The sequence below is a fragment of the Halyomorpha halys genome, unplaced genomic scaffold (genome assembly GCF_000696795.3).
Source record: "Halyomorpha halys isolate HHAL.00 unplaced genomic scaffold, Hhal_1.1 Scaffold1313.1, whole genome shotgun sequence".
NCBI lineage: Eukaryota > Metazoa > Arthropoda > Insecta > Hemiptera > Pentatomidae > Halyomorpha > Halyomorpha halys.
In genome coordinates, this window is record NW_027108947.1 from 124,211 (window position 1) to 145,913 (window position 21,703).

At 28.9% G+C, this 21,703-nt stretch overlaps 1 protein-coding gene across 1 annotated transcript; it reads right to left on the reverse strand.

The window, feature by feature from the left end:
* Window positions 1-782: 782 nt before the first annotated feature.
* Window positions 783-20,880, reverse strand: LOC106689268 (phenoloxidase-activating factor 2; the record flags this gene model as incomplete). Its single annotated transcript, XM_014434163.3, is given in 6 exon segments — window positions 783-1,677; window positions 2,836-2,993; window positions 3,822-4,093; window positions 4,626-4,752; window positions 5,654-5,910; window positions 20,628-20,880. Coding segments are annotated over 6 exon segments (1,128 nt in total). The 3' UTR covers window positions 783-1,515.
* Window positions 20,881-21,703: the final 823 nt, after the last annotated feature.

The following is a 21,703-nucleotide window of genomic DNA, read 5'->3' on the forward strand; positions in this document are numbered from 1 at the left end:
ATAATGTAGGGATTTTTCTACTTCAATCTAAAGGGTTTTGCCATTTCTCTACCTCTACCAATAGTTTTCCGTAGGTAAGAAAAGGTTGGTCTTTAAAACCGTAGTTATAGAGAAATCAATGGCAGTGACATCGTTATGAGGAATCAGCAGGGGAAGTAGCATATGTATTTTTGTTGTGATTTAAAATTAAGTTTTGACTTGCATTTTTTAATAAATCACATCATAAAATTTGTTTGACTTATTTTTTTTTTTACACCAAAAGCTATTCCGCTTCTCAAAAACTGTTGTTCTGGGCAAATGTTGGCCCCTATGTAAGACAGGCCCTGTGCACTTGGTTAATAAATTGGTGGGTTGAATTGTATTTTTCCAATTGTTTCCCTACTGTTCTGAACGTAAGTATACAGACAGATTGCTTATGTCTTTTATTAAATAAACCTTACATAATCAGATTTTTTCTGAGCTAAACTAGATGAATGTGTATCATAAAAGTTCATTTATTACATTCTATTCTAAAAAATATGTTTTGTTGCAGAAAATAACAAATTTTGTATCCACATTTTTTAGAGATTATCCCTCCTTCTCTCCCTTATCTTACCAGTTTTCCAGGATTGGGTTTTACAATGGAACTATATCTTTCATTGTAGAAAAAATTTGTATTGGTTTCTTTTGCAAATATGACTTCAATTTAAAATAAATTTTGATATCCCTAGTTTAATACTGATTTTTAAGTTTAATACAGATCCTAATAGAGTTAAGGTAAGGGTTTATAAATAAAAATCCACTTTGTAGCTTTAATATATTTTAATAAGTTAAATTATACCATAAAAAACATTGCTTAAAATAAAATTGTATGTTTAACTTGGATATATTTTCTTAATGACTTCTACAATCTTAGAATTTCACAATAACTTGCAATTACCGAATATGACTAGATTATAAGATATAATGTTATGAAAGCCAAATATTTTTAATTATTGTTGAAATATAGTCGTTGTGATGATCAATAGAAGTACAAAATATTAACGTAGTAAACAAAAAAAGTGAAATAGTTTTTTTTTCCAACTTTATATTTTACTATTTTGTACCTTTATTGACCGCCACTCAGACTATATTTCTGCAATCTATTACATACAGTCAACTATTATTCTTCAAATTTTTAATTATAATGTCTACTCTTTAAGAGGAAATCAATCACTTTTAATTTTGCACTTATACATAGTCAATAGTTAAGATTAAGAAACTTAGTAGCACATGTTTACTTAATAAGATTCATTTGTTTAACTTAAAAATAACCACTGATCCAATTTATGTCACAAATTTCACTATTTTTAAAAATAGTACGTACTAATTTAAATAACTTAGTACTTCAGAGGAATGAGCATTTTTACACACAGGTCACTCAATGTTTTTAAGAGTTAGTTTAAAGATTTTTACAAGTCTAACTTTTCATTTTAATCATAACTAGGTTCAGCTTTCCATGTTTTGCATCAATATTAAAATAACTTTCTGTTCATCTTATGATAATTGTTTTTGCACCCATGGAAGGTAATGTTCTACTGATGCGAAAACAGTTGGAAATCCTTCCCCACATCCAATGCCCCACGCAACTATTCCTATTTGGACCATCTTGTTCGGATCAGCTTTAGATGGACAGTACAGTGGTCCACCACCATCACCCTGCAAAGTGATATATATTCATTAGTATTAGAAGCATGAAAAAGATCTTAAGTAAGCATTCATATCCACCATTTTTCAACATAAAAGTTATGTTATATAATAAAAAATATACTACTGACTTCCATTTTCACACCATGAATATAAAAATATAAACTATGGAATAAAAATCTTATACCCTTCAAGGAGTAAGTTTTAAAAATAAATAAGATATAAAAGTATCTCAGAGTTGTTTATGCCATTTTTTCATATCTCATCATTTAATCCAGAAATTAGATAACCCAGTCAGATTAAAAAAAAATCACCAAATTATAAAATTTTGAAAGATTTTCTCAAAATCACCATTCTGGATTTATTACTTTTCCTATTGTTGATATTATGATATTGGACTTTTTTAGTCAGAAGCCTTCCATGTTATAAATGAAATAAATGTAAAATAACAAGAAATATGTTGCAAAAATTAAATATTCTTTTTTGGCATATAAAATAAAACAATTTAAAGTATAGTGTGTAATTTAAACATTTCAAGTTTATTTCAAGAGGTTAAAAGTTATTTTTTATACCCCATAGTAATATTTAGAACATTCAATCCTACTGCAATGTTATGAAGACCAATTAATACTTTATGATATTGATAAATTGTAAAATGAATTAATATTTGTTCATTTCAGTATTTTATTGTATTCCATATCAAAATGATGGATAAGTAATAGAGAAAAAAAAATGAGAAATAGAAGAATATTTTTAGAACAATACAAATTGAAAAGAATGTCAACTTTGAATATATTATAGTTCTTATTTCCTTTTGAGTTTACTGAGTAGACATTTAAAATTACTTAATAAGATTTTTTAATATTTTAGCCACATTAAAGGTTTTTATACTATGTTCAGAAAAAATAGGGATTTTTTATTTAATAAACTCAAGTAATACAAAAATTATAAAATGTTTAGTTTCACACACTTGTAGATTTCGAATTAGAGAAATATACAAATATGTCTTATAAATTATGTATATGATAGAACAAAATTAAGACTTGAATTAATGTAATAAAAGAAAGTCAGATGTACTTAAGTACTGCCAGTAAAGAAGGAGTAGATGTACAAATTAATTTGATAGCTATTATATGTATTATTTTTTGTCTTTTGAATATGGCTACATACCTTACAGGTGTCTCTTTTATCCTCACCCCCAGCGCATATGAATCCTTCATGGAGTATGAATCTGGTTCCTAACCTAGAAGTTCTCAGTTTTTCTAAGCAGGATTCTCGACTTTTAAGAGGAAGGTTTACTTTGCTAAGAACAGCTTGGTAAGAACCATCTGTATAAAAAATAAAAAGTCTTGTATTGGTTTCGACATACGATTAAAATAATTTTTAATTTGTCTGAGTAAAAATGCATAGATTTAAAATTATCTTCAAACTGTCTGAATAAGAATTGTTATTGATAATCAGTAGAAAAAAAAATTATCACAGTTTTTTCATCTCTGCATTGTTTGTTCTAATTTTTAACCAGTTAATTTATTCATGGTATTTTATAATATATAGTTGGTTAAAAAGGGATATAATTTAAATATATATGATATATTTATCAGACATGAAATTGATTAATTTATACACTAATTTCTGTGGTAGTTGCCACAGATTATAGTTATTGTTTATTAATTATACAAAGTTTATCACATAGAACATTAAACTGAAGATAATCTGAAAATCTTTATTATTTCTCAGACCATTTGATAATTTTTTTTTAATATTCCAATTCGTTTTAATTGAAAGTTATTTGAAAAAACATACATTTAGATGATAATAAATCATGCTATAATATCAGGTTATGCATTCATATTAAAAACAGAGTAAAATGGTGTAAAAAAAAGTTTAAAAAATTATTTTTTCAATTTAAAATAACCAATTGTACATTTTTAAGTGTACCCACTAGTATGAAAAATAAATTATGTAGAATAAATGATTTTTTTCTTATTTTTGTTCTCTACGTTATTTTTTGCTTAAACTGAGAAAATTTAAATATTCTTTTGGATAAGACTCAAACTAGGATTACCAAGATTGCACTGTATATTTTTTACTCATTAGTTAAAAGACATAAACTATTTAAAAATTAATTTGAAAAAAAAAAAGTAAACTTTGATTACTTTTGGCACTGCGTCCCCATCCTGTTACTTGACAGTCAGAGCCAATGACAGTTTGGTTTTTCTCTGGACCACAAATAACATCAACTACTGCATTGAGCTCCACAGGTTGTTCGAGAAATACAAGTGCAATATCATTGTGAAGATTACCGGAATTGAAGTCTGGATGGGATACCACTTTTCGAACTGCTTGTGTTTGAGTTGGGATCGGTTTATTTGTGATTCTGTTATCATATTCTCCTGCTCTCACTGAAAGTTCTTCAACTGGGACATTCCTGTTTAATAAAAATTAGGTATCAAGTTAAATTTTTAAATAGTGTACCAGAATATTATGTTATTAAATATAATTATATTACTTTACCTATTAGTTTTATAAAATTTATTCATTATTAATGTTTTAATTTCAAGAAATTTATATATATCAATATGTTGGAATATATAAATATCAGAGCTAAATCTATTCAAGTAAAGGAACTTTTAAGTAAAATTCACCTAGATCGAAATAGAGAAATATTTACAGTTATGTAGAAAGCCAGATAAACATGTTAGATTTTAAATACTATTTATTTTTCTCAGGTTTTTGGAATATGATGAGTGCATTCCAGATAAATCAAGAGAGTTTAGATATTTTTCCTTATTTACAAATTTCGTAAAAACTGTGCAAGTGTCAAGCCTAACTACATGTTGACTTGAACACTTGGACTTAAGAAACTACAGGATTTTGATAGGGAATCTTACAAAAGCCATTAAATTATAATATTTGCCTCAGGCATGATATTTTGAGATATTTGTACATTGGATACTCACTTCACACAATGGGCTGCAGTCAAAACAACATTTGGCAAAATCAAAGTACCACCACACTTGAATGTTAAAGCTTCTTTTTTCTGTAAAATAACAACCATCCAAGGTGCTTCACCATAAAAAGTGGTTTCTAAAAACAGTAAAGTCACTTGTATAAGGAATAAAGTATAAGATGGAAATTTTGTCTCGCATTGATAGCTAGTTGTTATTAACAGGACCTTTTTAATCCTTCAAATCTCTTTATACATTTCCTATGACTGGTAAGTGTTATAATCATCTGTTATCCTTGAATAGAAGAAGTCTTAAGAAGATATTTAAAAAAATAAATATCTTGTTAAGTATTTATTAAAAATAAATAATATCTCAATAAGTGAGGGCCATTTTTCTACATTAATATTCTTTTAAAATGTTTTAAGAATATTTGCTCACATTTAAATCATAGTTACTGAATATCTAATATCAGAAAATTTATTTATTACATAATTGATCAACAAATCTAAACATCAAAGGTCAAATGTGAAAGAGGTCCTTCAGAATTGTTCAATGTAATTTTTGTTTTTTATTTCGCCTCTGGCTGAAGTTTCTTCTATTCTGATATTCTCATCATGCCATGTTTGGAAAATCCAAGGTCATCTTGTTTTCTTAACACGGAAGCCATGTATTTATTTATTTATGGGATTGAAATAAAACCATAACTTTGATATTACAGTTGAATAAATAAATATGGAGAGGAAAGGTTTTTATTAAATTTACATAATATCTTAAAAAAAAAATTTACATTCCTCCAGATGAATTTATGTATGTATTTTATTTATGTAGTTCTTTGGCTATAGGATAAAACTGTTTGTAAACCAATTAGAATAGATTTGTTGTGCAATGTAGTTCTTAAATTTTCCTATGTAATACAAGATCTGTAGGTTCCAAATGATTATAAACACCATACCTCTCCAGCTTATACAAACAATACACACCTTTTCAAATTTATGACACAACATTTCATGCAAATAATGAAGCTTTGGTAAACTACTTACGAGGAGTATTGCTATCTCCTCCAGTGACTTTGAGGCCAGTGTCTATGTTTGCAGGGAATCTCCTTCGCCCACATCCGGTTCCTGGGGTGATATTGGGTATCTGTAGGCCACCTGGGTTGGGTCCTGGAGTCTCATCAGTAGGAATTGGCTCGGGGTTCGGAGGGGTGGGATTCGGTTCATCTGGCCTGCTGGTACTGGTACTACCGCCTTCGGGAGGAAGCAAGCAACACACCTGAACGCCTGGACATGGCCTTGTCCTACATAAAAGAAATGATCAAAGACTGACACAAATATATACATCATAAACTTTTATTTAATATGAAAATATAAACAAAGTATATGAGTATTTAACATTTATATATTGAAGATATGAAACGTTTGTCCTATCTTGCAGAGGCCCCTCACCTCCAGCTATTAAATTAGGGTTCCCACAGAACAACCATCTCAACCAACAGATATGTATCCCATTTGGACCTTCCAGGACCCACTAGAAAAAGATAGTACTCCCATTGAATTATGTTCCTCACCATGTAATACATTCTTTTATTAATTCATGTTTATTTCTGTTTTTGTGGGATCGAAAATATATACATATATGAAACATTTATGAAGAGTTGGGTCAAAAAAGATCAGTTGAATTTTGACGAAATCTAGGAACCTAACTATTCTAATGTATCTTTTCAATTATTTTAAATGAGGCTTGATTTATTTTGATGAAGACTAGAAATTTATTACTGAATACTAACATAATGAATAGGTTTAATACGAACATGAAAGGAGCATGGAAGGTTTCTGTTGTGGTAACAACAATTTGAAAAAACGGTAATTGTTTAGTCTTTGAACTACTAATTTATATATTTAATATCTATTGTAAAAAGAGTGTTTAGAGATTGTTATCGGAGGCGTGTAGTGGATAGCCCTTTGTAATCAATTTCTATAATCGATATATATAGATATATTTTCTTGACTGTTGTAGGTGTATATATTTTTGTGGGTCTTGAGGATCAGTCAATAATAAAACTTTATTCAGGCGACGTTTCGCAACTTTATTGTTTGCATAGTCATGCCAATAGTCTGTAACAGTGTTTTCTACTAACTTCAATTCGGGCACAACACTGAGGTTAGTTGGATCTCAATGTAGAACACACTGTAATAGACAATTGGCACGACTACGCAAACAATAAAGTTGCGAAACGTCGCCTGAATTATAAAGTTGAATTATTGTCTGATCCTCAAGACCGGAAAAAAATATGTGTATAAAATAATATCTTATATATATATATGTATATATTTTCCATCTCAAAATTCATTATATGTGTCCGTCCACCGTTCTTGAATTTTCCAAATTCTGCCGTCCTCATTTGTTTTTTTAGAAATCCCACTTTAGTCACAGTTCCCGACGATCCCAGAACCAGACATTAACATCCACCATTTTGTTTAAAAATGGCCATTGATTAGAGATTTTGTACTCCTGTATCTAGGTCACTTATATAGGAAAAGTTTTTTTGAATAATAGAATCATTCAATGAATTTTTTCCCCCTACTTTTATTAGTGAAAAAGAAGAAATGGTCAGAATTTTTATTTATTTTATTATCCCATTAATCTTTTTAATGATGATTAATTTTTAAAAGAATAGAGAAGAAGACACATTTTTAGTTGATGATTATATTAAAGAGGTGATTTTATGAATTTTGGAAAATTTATTAGGAAAACCCTGCGCATCTAATTTTATCTGGTCTGTTATCATACAGAACAGGCCATAGTGTCGGGCGGAAACAACAAACGAATATGATTGAACATTCTACGATATTTTCCTCAATTTCTGCCTTTAATATTTATAGTTCAAGGCAATATTTATCTTTATCTAAGAAGAAGCTGATAACACAGGAAACCTCGCACTAAATAAATATATGTTTTTTTCGGTAAAAAAAAGAAAATTAAAGTTTTTTGCATATTAACTTATATACACTTTATTACGGAATGTTCCCCACAAAATGGCTAGGATCAGGTTAATTCATCCGAAGATCGACTACGAAGAACTTAAAAAACTGATTTAGTTTTTCTAGAAGGTGAATAGAAGTCTACTTGCATCAGGCAGCTTATCAAACCAAACTTACTGTGTGTTTCAAAGGAACTAACAGTGGAAAAGTATGTTAAAATGTCTGTGGAGTGATTGCAGGAATATGAATTAGTCAAATAAAACTTCGATTAAAAACCTATTTATTTTATTCTACTTATCCACTTTTGGATAATTATTATTGGGACATATCTGACATAAGCCAAATTTAATTGAAAATTTAAATTTGTAAGAACTATCGAGTCGGAGAAAAATCAAGTTTTTAAAATAAACTCAGTAATGTTTGAGAAGTTTTATCAAAAATCAATATATCCATTTTTTAAAAGCTATAGTTTAAAAATTATTATGGGAGCATCTCATAAATTTTTATTGAAAATGGTAATTTGCAACACCTATTTGACGGGGAAAATTCAAATTTCGAAATGAACTGAAGTTTTTGGTGTAGAATTTCAATTTGTCAGAAAACTTTTGAAAAGCAGATATACTAATTCTTGGTTGAAAACTCACTTATGTTTCAAATTTTGATTTAGAGATGAATTAACTTTTAAATTTATTAGATATAATGCTCAATTATTCAAAATAGTATTCAGATGGATTATGCTTGTGCATAATAGTAAATATGGTAAAAGCAAATGTTTTTCATTTAAATCATTTTCAAAGAGATAAGAACTGCTCATTTGCATAATAATTTTTATTTTATTTATCATTTGCATAATAATTTTTATTTTATTTATCATTTGCATAATAATTTTTATTTTATTTTTCATTTGCATCGATCTACAGGAAATCGTATATTGTTAAGGTAGTTGATTATTTATGTTTTATATTGAAATTTTCGCTTCGAAAACAGATATTAAACTCTATATTAAAAACTATTGAACAAAATTATTATTTGTATTTAATTTTTCAACCTTAAAGTGTTAATGCGAATTTTCGGAGCGAAGAAGTGTTAATCGACCGGAGAATTTATAGGGCTGAATCGTGTGACCTGCACAAGGTATATATAGTTTCAGTGATGTAGCGAATTGGACTTGAATTCGGTTTGAGGTAATAAACGAAACAATAAAAGAATCGGCACTGATCCGTCAGGGAAGCGTCCTGTTGTTCTACCAAAACGTAGGTGGGAGGATTGCGGTCCGATATTGAGTATTTAGGATTCTCTGGAGATAGGTTTGCAGACAAGGACTGTTGTCGGCATCAAAACTCTGGTTTTGCTAAAATTTTATTTAACGAAGTTAATGTAACTATGCGAAGTCTTCTTTACATTAAAACTCCTCTCATAAAAATATATTCCTTCACCTTCTTAGATCTTGATACTTCCATTTAATTTAGAAATTAAACCGTCCTTACTGTCCCGCTAAACATCCCGACATTCATTGTTTTTGATCTTTTCTCATAAATACTCAGTATACAACCATCTAAGCTAAAAAAGGCTGAAGGTACCTCTACACGTAACCAAACAATGGCAACCACGCACAAGCGTTGAGAGTTGGTGTTAGCGCACAAATCAGCGCACTGTGCTTCATCCACACGTTTGTATTCAGTTAGCATTGTTTTAGAGTTCTAATGTTTTAATTTTTTTCAATTATTATGTTTTTAAAAGATTCAATTATTAACTATATTTTAAGATGGTATATTTTGAAATTCTATCGATTTGGTGTAAATACATTGTTTCAAATCTTTTTAATTACTTTAGCATTTTTTAAAATTTAAGATAACCTAAATATATGCTTGATAAGACATTGTATGTTTAGATAATTAAATCAAATAATTTCTGATAAAAATTCTAAAATGAAAGTTGCTATTATAGGTTATATTTTTATCAAATTTGATCATCAACAACTTTGTTGATATATACGTTTATTTTCACTTAGACTTTTTTATTATATACCTTTTTATAATGAAAATCGAATGTCAAAAGAACATACAAGCATGTGGAGGCAGGCATTTGTTGCTTCCTTTGTTTACCACACATTTGTACAAGGCTTAAGCAGTTATTAAATGCCGATAGTGGTTACGAGGTTTCGGTTGAATCATATCCTATTGACCTTCAGCTGCTCCCGGTTTTTAAATTATTTTTTTTCTATTTATTTTCCTCCCTCTCCGCTCCCCTCCACTCCCGAAGATTAAAAACGTAGTAGTTTTCATTAGCGATACTCACATTTACTATATCCATAGAAATTCAAATGATCGAAAGAGCTCTACCAAAGTAAATTTAATTATTAATCCATTGCCTGGAAAAGGAAATATACATATAAAATTTAACCAAATAAATTTTGTTACTAAACATAAAATCTTAGAAGAGGAGAATATAGCGAGTCCTCAATGGCTAAATATCCTAATATAATATATAAGTTCAATGATTAAATATCCTGCGAAATGTAACAAACGAAGACAATGATTATAGACTACTTCATGGTGCATTTCACTAGTTTCAGGTTGATTACCAATAGTCTCTGAGAACTGAAAGCCATAACCAATCGAAAAAATGTTGATACTCTCTTTTTTGAAATAAATATTTGAGTTTTGAAAACCTGTACCCGAGGAACTATTAAACGTAAAATAAATTCCTACTATTGAGTGTACAAATCATTTTCTAAGATTTTATAATGAGGTGAAGGTAGTTGACAGTAGATATATAAGAGGAGAAGATAGTACAGATTTTTTTTACCTCTAATAGTTCCTCAGGTGCAGTTTTTCAAAACTCAAATATTTATTTCAAAAAAAGAGAGAATCAACATTTTTTCGATTGATTGTGGCTTTCAGTTCTCAGAGACTATTGGTAATCAACCTGAAACTAATGAAATGCACCATGAAGTAGTCTATAATCATTGTCTTCGTTTGTTACATTTCGCAGTATATTTAATCATTGAGGGCTCAAATTCATGCTACTTTAATAAAAATTTTATTATTTGTATCGTGTGGTAGATAGCAATGAAGATATTAAGCATTAAGTGAGAATTGTTTTTTTCGGAGACCATTTTGTTATTTATTTTGTACTTTTTAAAACCAATAACACAATCTTTTTCTGCAAGAAAATTTAGTATAAATTGACACAGCAAGACATTATGACGTTTTAAGTATTAATTCAAGATTGCACCAAAAAAAAAAAAAAACGAATTTTTCCAGCATTAATTTTCTAGACTTACAATGTGTCAAAAAGATATTAACAACTAAAAAAAAAAAAAAATGCAAATTTTGTGCGATCAGTTCCAATTACACTCATTTTTTCGTTTTATCTCCTGTACTAAGCCTAGATATCTTCTACTTAATAGAGACTATCCTAATAAAGTTTGAGCAAGAGTTTATTAATAAAATGGATTTTTTTAGCTATAATAATTTTTAATTAGTTAAACTGTCGTTGACTGGCACTCAAAGTAATGTTAGTTTAATGTTCTATACGCTGTTATACAACATTTATCTTCGCAGGAGTTGTCGTTTTCATGATATTTTCTATAATAAATTGAATTCTATTCGTTCAGACAAACTGAGAAAAATCCATATTAATTTACAAGTATCATAAAAACTATTAATTCTACGAAGATAAACATTGCCACAAACGTGCCAAATATTACATAGTGTATTATATGATCTCACAAGAAGAGGTCATAACACAAAAAAAGGCAATCCTTCCCTGCCGGACCCGGCCCGCTAAGACCCCCGGAAGCGACTATATCACTTTTAAAATATTAGCTATAATGAAATAATACGTCCTATTTTAACTTTTTTTTTATTAATGGTTAATTCTCCTAAATAGCGACAACTCGATGTTCAGTGCATTTCCCAAGCCACATTTTAATTAATCTTTTTGTCGTTGCTTCTAACTTTATTTAAGTGCAATTTTTCCATTTATATTACCATAGATCTTTCAATAGAAAAAAAAAATTTAAACAGTTGAATCATCATTCATCGTTCGTGTCCAGTCCGACCTTCCCAACTTCCAAGCTCTTATTGAGGTTCTTTCCCGGGTTTATTTATTATTTAATTTATTCTGTGTTTCTCTTTTATTCGTTCTCAGTAATTAAAGTTCTAAATGAAATCATAACTTTTTCTTTTGTCAGATGTGCCACTATTCAAGCAAAGCACCAATATAAAAATATTTGCATTATTAATTAATTAGAATTATGTGTTGGCGACCAATATTTTTCTCTTCATTAGCTTGGTGGAGTGTATAGAATTGTTTCGGTTACTATATAAAATTTGAGGGTTAGTAAAGGTACGAAAAAGAGGAAAATATAAATTTTCGCGTTTTTGGTACTTGTTCTTGGACTATTTGAGATTAATCGGCAGTGTTTTGTACTCACTTGGATTCAAGCAGTTGCACGTGAATCTATATTTCTTTATCCGAAGAAGAATTTCCATGGACCAAACCTGTAGGTGAATATTTTGACACCTCGAAAACAACACGATTCCCGATTATGGTACACTTGGTAGGTTCTTCACTCTCACACCTGGTCGATGTGCCTTGCCTCCAGTAGGCTGACGGGCTTCACTAACTTGGAGAAGAGAAATGTACATTGTCATCACCTATCTAATTGATAAACACGCTTGAAGTAGCTTTTATCAATTGCTATTACTTATTGCAAACACCTTAGGTCGATCGACCATTTTTTATTTGTTTGGTGAAGTTTTGTATAGAGTAAATTTTATTAGCTATATACCTTTTTTTTAATATATATTTTGGTTGGCCGTGTACTTTAAAACCTCAATACTTTTTTAATAAACATATCTTTTTTTTAGTTTATTGTCTAAAAAATAATCTTAGGGTTTATCTACCGATGTATGAGGAACCGAAACCATAATCGGGCCATGGAATAATATTGACAATGGACCTTTTATCTTCAAGGTTATATTATCATATTTTCACTCGTGTTTATTGATAAGAAGATATCTTTTAAAAGTCGATTGAGAACAAATTTCATCCAGTAAACGTATTTCATTAACTTTTATATGGATTTTTTTTTAAACCCAGAAGTAATATATATATATATTTGAATTATATTTCAAAAACTAATTAAAGTATTTAGAAGCAATAATAAAGTTAGTAATTCTTTGCTGAAGAATTTGTTACCCTATTATAATTTTAAATAATAAAACCTTATGCGGTTAATTTATAGATGTTTATTAAGTATTAGGGTATTATTATTTCTTTAGTTGTAAACATGTAATAACATTGCTCCAGTGTTAATGAAAGACATCGCTCGATTAAACCTGTCCGAATTTGTGTTGCTAGGTCTGCTGTTATTTTTGTTTATTATTATTTATTGTCTGCTCTATTGTAATTTTCAACACCCATTAAATATTATAGCAATTTCAAATCAATTAAATAATTTTTTTTCGCATAGTTAGGGTTTATTTAGGTCTAGATCTATATTAAAGAAAACTTTATTTCCCGATATAATTTTTCTATTTTCCTATATTTTTATTGTAAGAGAATATATATTATATATTAAGAGAATACATATTACAAAGTTTGATAAAATAAAAACGGTCTTTTTTATAAGCGTTTTGAACGAAAAATGTTTATTTATTTTTTTTATTCTTATAGATTTTTCTTTCTATCTTGAGACACCCTTAGGTTACACCAGCTATTGATTTCCACGTGTTTCTAATTTATTGAACTAAATAGTAGAAATTATTATAACGTACACAATAACCTTGTTCCACTTTTAATTAAAAAATAAATTAGTACCCTTACCTTTCAGTTATTCTCTATGCAAGAATACATTTTAACCTTTTCTGACTTTCTATAATCTCAGATCAAAATTGCATAATATAAAAAAATAAATCAAAATTTGGTGCATTGTAAACCATTTTAACAGTTAACAAAATAAAATACTCTCGTATCACGCAATTTATTATTTTAATAGTTAAATAAAGTGAGTAAAAGACTTATGTTATTTACATCAGCATTTCTCGCTAAACTTAAATTAATATTTAAAATTATAGAAAATACAAATAGATTAAATTATTATTTATAATATTAATTATTTAAATTATTATTGTATATTTAATTGCAAATTCACATATATATTATATGGAAATAATATTACGAATCTACCCAGTCGGATCAAAACGTCAAAGAGATCCCTCTTTCAACTTAACATGCTTCGTGCCACATAATATTCGGCATAGATCATTAGAATTGCTGATTAAATCCTAAGATGCTATTCAATTCGATCATTAATCATTTGTTTCAATCTGTAGGTCAATTTCCATGGTGATTAATAGGTTCATACCTTTTGATTGATTGTACCCAACACAGGCCACGCGTGCGACGTGGGGTTCGGAGTCAGTTGCGGTCGACCAATAGATTTTTACATTTTTTTATTCTTAAATTTGTTGTTTAAAAAAGTTAATTAGTTCTCATCTGGAATGAATGAGTCGTTTTAGGTATTGTTTACATAGATAATAAAATTACTATCCTATAGAAATACCTTTGAATATATTATGAAGGTGGATGAGAGGTTGTGGCACGCCTCAGTGTGGCGGAACCCTTGATTGTGGCACGCGTCATAAAACGGTTTGGCTCTTACGAGCTGCTAATAATCGATTCAAAGTAATTGAAATCCCTCAAAGAATTTCCTATTAAACTTTTTTTTTAAATAGCAAAACAAATTTGGAATTATGAATATGAAAGATTAAAAAAAAAATGATTTTACCAGTTTATTAATATACTGTATATTGGTTTCTGATTTGAGAGTTGGTAATTAAACCAAAACACAAACTTCTTTTGGTCCTTTTCTTTCAATATCTTCGTTTCTCTCCAACTTGCCAGCCCTTTTGGACATTACCATGTGACTCATAAATTTGATGAATTTAAGTTTTAAATTTGTTTCTATTATTGACTGAGAAGCCCAAGTCATAAACAATTATACTCATGTTTTAATCGCTTTAAAAAGGGGATGATTTTTGTGAAAAATAAATATTATTTTTCTTATTATTGTTCTATATATTTTTGCTGAGTTCTTCCTCAATTTTCCCATGGCTGAGCTATGCCTCCCTTATCATCTACATTAGCGAAGAAGGAACTGGCCCAACCTTGCAGATACCTGTTATTATCATTAAGTTAATTGCCCTGACCGGGTAAATACTTCGGGCAACTGGTTCTTCAGTTATCTCTAATGGAGGGCTATTTCCAAAGAAGATGGCCTTTTCGAACTATTATGTTTTTATTTTATTTCATCTTAATCCCTATGTTTCTTAATAGTTGCTGGTTTAGAATTTATATGTGATCAGAGGAGGCAGTTAGTGGCCATAACACTTGATCGAATTACAAGTTTATGGTACACAAACTTATAAAAAGGTATGCTTTTTAATACGTTACGGTATCTAATTTGCTTTACTATAACTTTTTTGATAGGATTCTTCAGCCTTTAGGTGTTACGGGCGCAAAAAAAAATAATAATAAAATAATAATCTAAAATTTAATTATTCCTTTGTTTATCAATCTAATGAACTGCTTACTAAGAGTTTTAGGACCGTCAGAAATGGGTTTCCGTATCAAGTGTGGACTCATTTAAAGTACAAAAAAAAAATTTATGGTTTGCGAAGGGTTGGTGGAATTATTGTTAACACTCATTGGATGCAAAATTAAACTGTCGTGACAGCTTTATAACTTTTTCACAGGTATTAATGGTCGTGCAGTTAAAGAAGAAAACCAAAATATAAGACCTTATTCGTGGTTTAATTCAATTAATTGGGTACTTCGTAAGATTCCCCGACAGATATGCGTTTCAAGTGCAGTAGAAACTAATTTTAACAAATAATTTCAGAGGAATGTTTTATAAGCAGGGTTACATGCAAGAGTTTCCAAGACTGAAATAGTATTAGCGTGATTACTTCGCATAAAATCTTTGAAGGACATCGAATTCAATGGTACTACGTCTGCTGTAGTTCATGAGATTCGAATTGGAGGCAAGACACCTTGATTAAAGTTAAGAAACAAGTATGGAGTAAAGGATATATTTCTGATTAGAAATGTGGCATGTCGAAGGGATATCAATCTAGGATTACCCAGTAGTGATTGTTTTGGCCTCTTTCACAGGTTTCTCACTCTTTAGTTTTTATACATAATCTTTGTTCTGGGACCGAGTCCCATAAGAAAAAGAACTATGGGAATAATTGCCTTTGAAAAGAAGGATAAATCTATAGTGACTCGGTATAATAACCAGAGACAACGGGTGCATTGGAACTGCAAAATGAAATTTTATAAAGCAGTTCATAAGACGCCACTTTGGTAGCATTCTTAGATTTCCAACAAGCATCCGATAAGGTCTGGCATCGAGGTCTCCTATATAAACTAAAGAAAGCAGGCACTCCAAAATAACTATACAATATTCTGAGCTCACTCCTGAATGGTAGAGCATTTTCAGTCAGAATTAATAACAAAAATTCAACCCTTAGAATCAAAAAAACGGTTCATGAAGTTCCACTTCCAGTTGCCGACAGTTAAAGGAGCTGTGACCTACAACCTGGGAAAACCAACCTCAACCCGAAGACTGAAGCCCAGACTGCTGCAGGACATTCTGTTATAAATGTTAATAAATATAAAATTTATTCATGATCACACTACCTCAATTTTACTTTTTATTTATTAATTATAATTTTTTATTTTTTTTCTATTTTCTTCTCTCGTTCCTTTTTCAAATTAACCTGTTTCTTTTTACTATTAGAGGGCAATTGTTTGTTTTATTTAAGTGTACCAATATCTTTATTTTTTAAAATTAATTTTACATTCCTCTTTTATTAAGAAGCATTACTCTTATCTATTTATTTTATTTTATTTTTCTTCTTTTAGTAACAACATTGTATATAGTTAGGGGTGTCTTTTGTACGATACTATACCCCCCTCCCCCTATAATCAACTGTTAAATAAATATATATAATATAACGGTTATATCAACCATGGGCCTCACATGTACAAATCTCACAACAGGCCGATCTGGTATAAAATAAAATAAAAAAAATCAAAAAAAAAAATCATAAGACGCTTTAATTTTCCTTCAAAACCATAAGTGAGTTCTCCATACATCAGACAACCGTAATTAAAATTGTGGAAAATAGGAAAGGAGACTAGTAAATCACGGGATTTCAGAGTTAAGGATTGGCGCAATCTTAGAAACTGTTTGATGATAATGGATTTCTTTGATATCTCGGATACACAATTATTCCAGGTATCTGTCGAAGATATCTCCGAGGTTTTGTGGAATAGGATCGTTGGTGAAGGATAATTAGGAAGGGTTCCTGCATTCAGAAGGAACATTTATCGGTCAAATAACAAATTCTATTAATATTACCCTGCAGTTTATGAGATGTCTCTGTAAGATCGGTAGGACGGAAGGAAAGATTTAGATAAATTTTTACACCATCAGAATAAAGATGGTATCAGGAGTGATAGAATCAGATGAACGGAAGCGATTCTATGGTTTGGTGGAGTCCCAAAGCTTATTTTCTGTGTCCAAAATGATATATAAGAGTTTTTTTGTAGTAAACGAGATGTTTACTGCGTTTGTCAAGTTGGTGTTGTATTAATCGATATCCACTAGCAGTTTCTTGTCGTTTCAGTCTAGTATGGCAAAAAGGATTAATGATTAAAAAAATAATTTTGTGATGATATGTCTTGACTGATTTTAAATTAGGTGGATTGAGTGAAATGGCCAGAACGAAAACCTGATTGAAACATGTTATGTACAAATATATTTTTATTAATAATTGATGCGGTACTCTATAAACGAAGAAAATGATTCAGTGGCGATGAATATACTTTGAAAAATAATGAAACATCAATGCATTATTTCTAAGAAATATCGTCTCCACCAATATCTTTTTTTTATACCTATCAATGTTTTTTCTGACATCGATAATACTTTCGTGATTGAATGAATTATCTTTTTTTTAATGTTTTTTTTTTCAGAGTAGTAAGATACTACGATATGCTTTATTAATATTTTGAACTAAACAGTATGGATAATAATTTATTCTATTTCTAATAAAGGGGTGGTACAACCATACTCTCCCCCAAAGCAAAAGTAAAGCTACAGGTCACGATAACGAAAGACAGTGTAGTCTAAACTCTATACAGAAGGCAGCCAATGATTGGCTCGTATTTTTCTCGTCACGCCCATAGAATACACATATGGCCTGCCTTTTTGGCTTCACTTTTTCTGCCAGCTTACTCCCTCCGTTATACTCTATCCTCCTAGACGAATAAAGAAAAGGAAAATTTTCAAATTTCTCCTCAAATGCTTGAGAATCCTATACTTGAGGTTTTTTTATATTTGAATTTACATTAGTGATTTTGACATTTTACATTCAATCATGAATATAACAATTATTTTAAAATACTCAGAACCATAATTTAAAAAAATTAATTCCGTTAGTATATCAAATGTGAAAGGTCATGCTATAAAAAACTGCATTATCTGTTATTCGTTACAATAACAAAATTTATTCCATACTAAACTAAATCATGTTTTTCAATGATGGGAGTATATTAAACTATGTGACATCGTTCATTCTCTTCTCATGCGTTACAAAATAAATTAACCTAACTAATTGCTTACATATGAATAAGGAATCATCTAAACAATAGTGGAGGCTTAGTTGTTAATTATGCTATTTCTGTCATTTTTTTTTTTTTTTTTCAAATTTTGTCTTTTTTACACTAAAAACACGTTTTTAATTTAGTAAATCTTTAAAATATAGCCTAAATTAACCTTTAAATCTCTATAATATAACCTATTTTAGTTTGTTATTAGACAAATTTTAGGCCTTTCTAAAATTAAATTGAAATCTTTTGGAATAAAAAACAGGTTTTATCAAAAGGTTATGGAACTGTCTATTGGTTATTAAACGGTACATTGGCTAAATAAAACAAAAAATAAATTACCTGTTAAACATTGTTGTAATATGATACAACAACATTATTATAGATATCATTTAAAACTATTTTTAATACCTCTGTTGTTCAAACTGTGCGTACTAATACTTTACTGATAAATATTAATAACCGTGTTAAAGGTTATAATAAGGATCACCATTATTATTCAAAATATAAACAGATATCCCTATAATCAAGATACATTTACATTCAGAGTAGGACATTAGGTTAATTATACGCTGTTAATTTGTTATTATTGGATTTGTTGTTATTGACCTCAGATAAATGTTAATGGGTGAGATGGAAACTTTTGCCAAATCACAACTATTTGTTGAATTTAATTATACTCAATTTTCGCGTTGTTTTATTTTCCATCTTGTTATAGACAATATTGTTGACATTATTGATAATTTTGTGTTTTTCGAAAATAAATAGCTTCTTGGTTATAATTATTCAAGTATTCGGAGTGTTAATGAAATATCTCGAATATTTTCTTATTTTGGCATCACATTGTTCGATTAAACACCAATTTATTCATTTATAATCATATAGCTTTGATTTTTTTTTTTTTAATGAACTATAATTATACGGTTACTTCTTAAGCAAAAAAGGTCCATACATAGTATAGGTTCTTTAAGATGAATACAGAAACGATTAACATTTGAGGAGTTTTTTTTTTTTATTAAAAGTTAATTAATTCACTTTTGTAGACTTTTTTTTTTTTTGACCTAACTTAAATTCTACACCAAAAACTTGTTAATCTTGTTACAAAATTTGAATTTTCACCTGTCAAGTAGATCAATTTTCAATATAAATTTAATTCATCTACATTAGATGATCTGATAATGATTTTTATACAATAGCTTTCTAAAAGTGGATATATTTACATTTAATAGAAAACTCATGATTGTAATATCAAAATAATATTTTATTTTTATTATTGAATCTAATTATAAGTCTGAACATTTATGTAAAATAAATCATCAACCGATAAATTTTTTGCTGTTATTAAATTTACTATTTTTATACCAATAAATAAATAAGTAGTTTTAAACATACCATATTAGATTTTTTTTTTTTTTAATTTTCTGTGGTCTGTACATACAGAGTTCTAATTATCCTGTACACAATATCTAAATAAGATTATTTGAGAAGTTTAATTTGTTGTATATAAAATTAAATAAACTAATCTTGATAAATACGTTGTTGCTATTTCATTGGCTATTTCGACTGATATAAGCTTTAGGTCATTGTCTAATCTTTCATCTATAGAATTATCTTAGTATAAAAATAAAATTATTTTATTTTATTACATTAAAACTTTCTTGAGACTGGTAAATTTTTCAAAAATAAATAATTTAATTTCTATCCATTTTAGTCTTAACACATTTTATTTTTCTTAAAAGTCCGACGTTTCGCCATCTTCAGGGACAATCTACTTAATACAATTTTGGAATTATAAGATTTAAAAACTCCTAACTCCATGCAGGCTATTCTGTCCAGGTCAAAACAACAATTTCTAATTAGTCAATATTCACATTAAAAACCAAAATTAAAATCATTTATCACAGTCACTATTTGTTAAAACTTTATCACAACAATGTTTGTTGTATTATAAATTTATAAAAATAAAATGTGTTGAGACTAAAATGGATAAGAATTAAATTATTTATTTTTTAAAAAAATTATTTTAATTAATCTAGATATTATTTTAAGTTTTCTGTTGTAATTTATTAAATGTACATGAATTTGCTTGATTAATTTTGAATCCAAATCATCAATCAATGCTACTGATATTTTTCACTTGATTTATACTATATTTATACTTCTTCAACGCCCTATTGGTATTATTTATTTTTATTATAAATAATAGTCAGAATATACTGTGCTGAATTCATTAATCCCGTCGTTATTCTGGGGTTAAAATAGGGATTAATATTTTTCAAAGTTATTTTTTTACATTTATAACATTCTATTGAAGTATACTAAAGTAGAGCATCGCATCTATGCTTACCTCACGTCCAAAAGGTTAGTGCCATCAGTGATTATGGTCCCGTGCTTTTCGTCGCAGAGGTAGTACTCGACGCACTCGCACTCTTGTTGTTGACCTGCAACACAACAACAAAGCCCAACAAGGAACAACAACACCTTCCAACCGCCTGACATGTTGCTGACTGACCTCTAGATTCGAGCAGGTTCCTCTTATAGAAGGGGCTCCCAGGGACACTGACGTCACTGTTCTCTTTCCCAGTACCTGTCTTCTCAATCTGCGGGCTTTCTTGAAATGCTAATATCTCTCGATTGAGGAAAAAGCGATCGGGATTGCGGAAGGAATTAATAGGGGCAGATTATGGAGCAGGGGTTTAAACTCGTGGGGGGGCGGGAACCATTTCGCTAGTAAGGCTACTTTGAAATGTTTTGGATCGCTAAAGCTTATTTAATTATTTTCTTTAAAGTTCCGAACTAAAAATATTATAGCTTAATATATATTATATATATTAAGCTATAATATATATAATATATATTAAGCTATAATATATATAATATATATTATAGCTTAATATATATTATATATATTAAGCTATAATATGTTTAGTTCAGAGCTGGATATATATATATATATATATATATATATATATATATATATACCAGATGAAATATACACCTAATCGAAAACTTCGATCTAAATAAATATATTTTAAATAACTAGAATTTTGAAATACAATTTATTTTTCCATTAAAAACATAACGATAATAGTGCCTATTGTAATTAAATGTCACAGAAACAAATTTCCGTAAAATAATTATTTCAGACGGAAGAACACGCGACTCCTCCTATAATGGACCTTTTTAATTGATTAAAACAATTAACTTTTCTCTCCTCTCCAAAGCTCTTAAAATTTTTTAAAAATAAATTACCGGAAAAAAAGCTCCAAAAATTTATGAAGAAAAGAAATTTTTTATTTTCACACAACTAAAAAAAAATTCATAACATTTTTAGTTAATTATATAATCATAAGAAAGCTAATTGAATCATCAAAACAAAAGTCATCTAATTCGGATCGCTACTAGCAAAGATACAGTTATGAT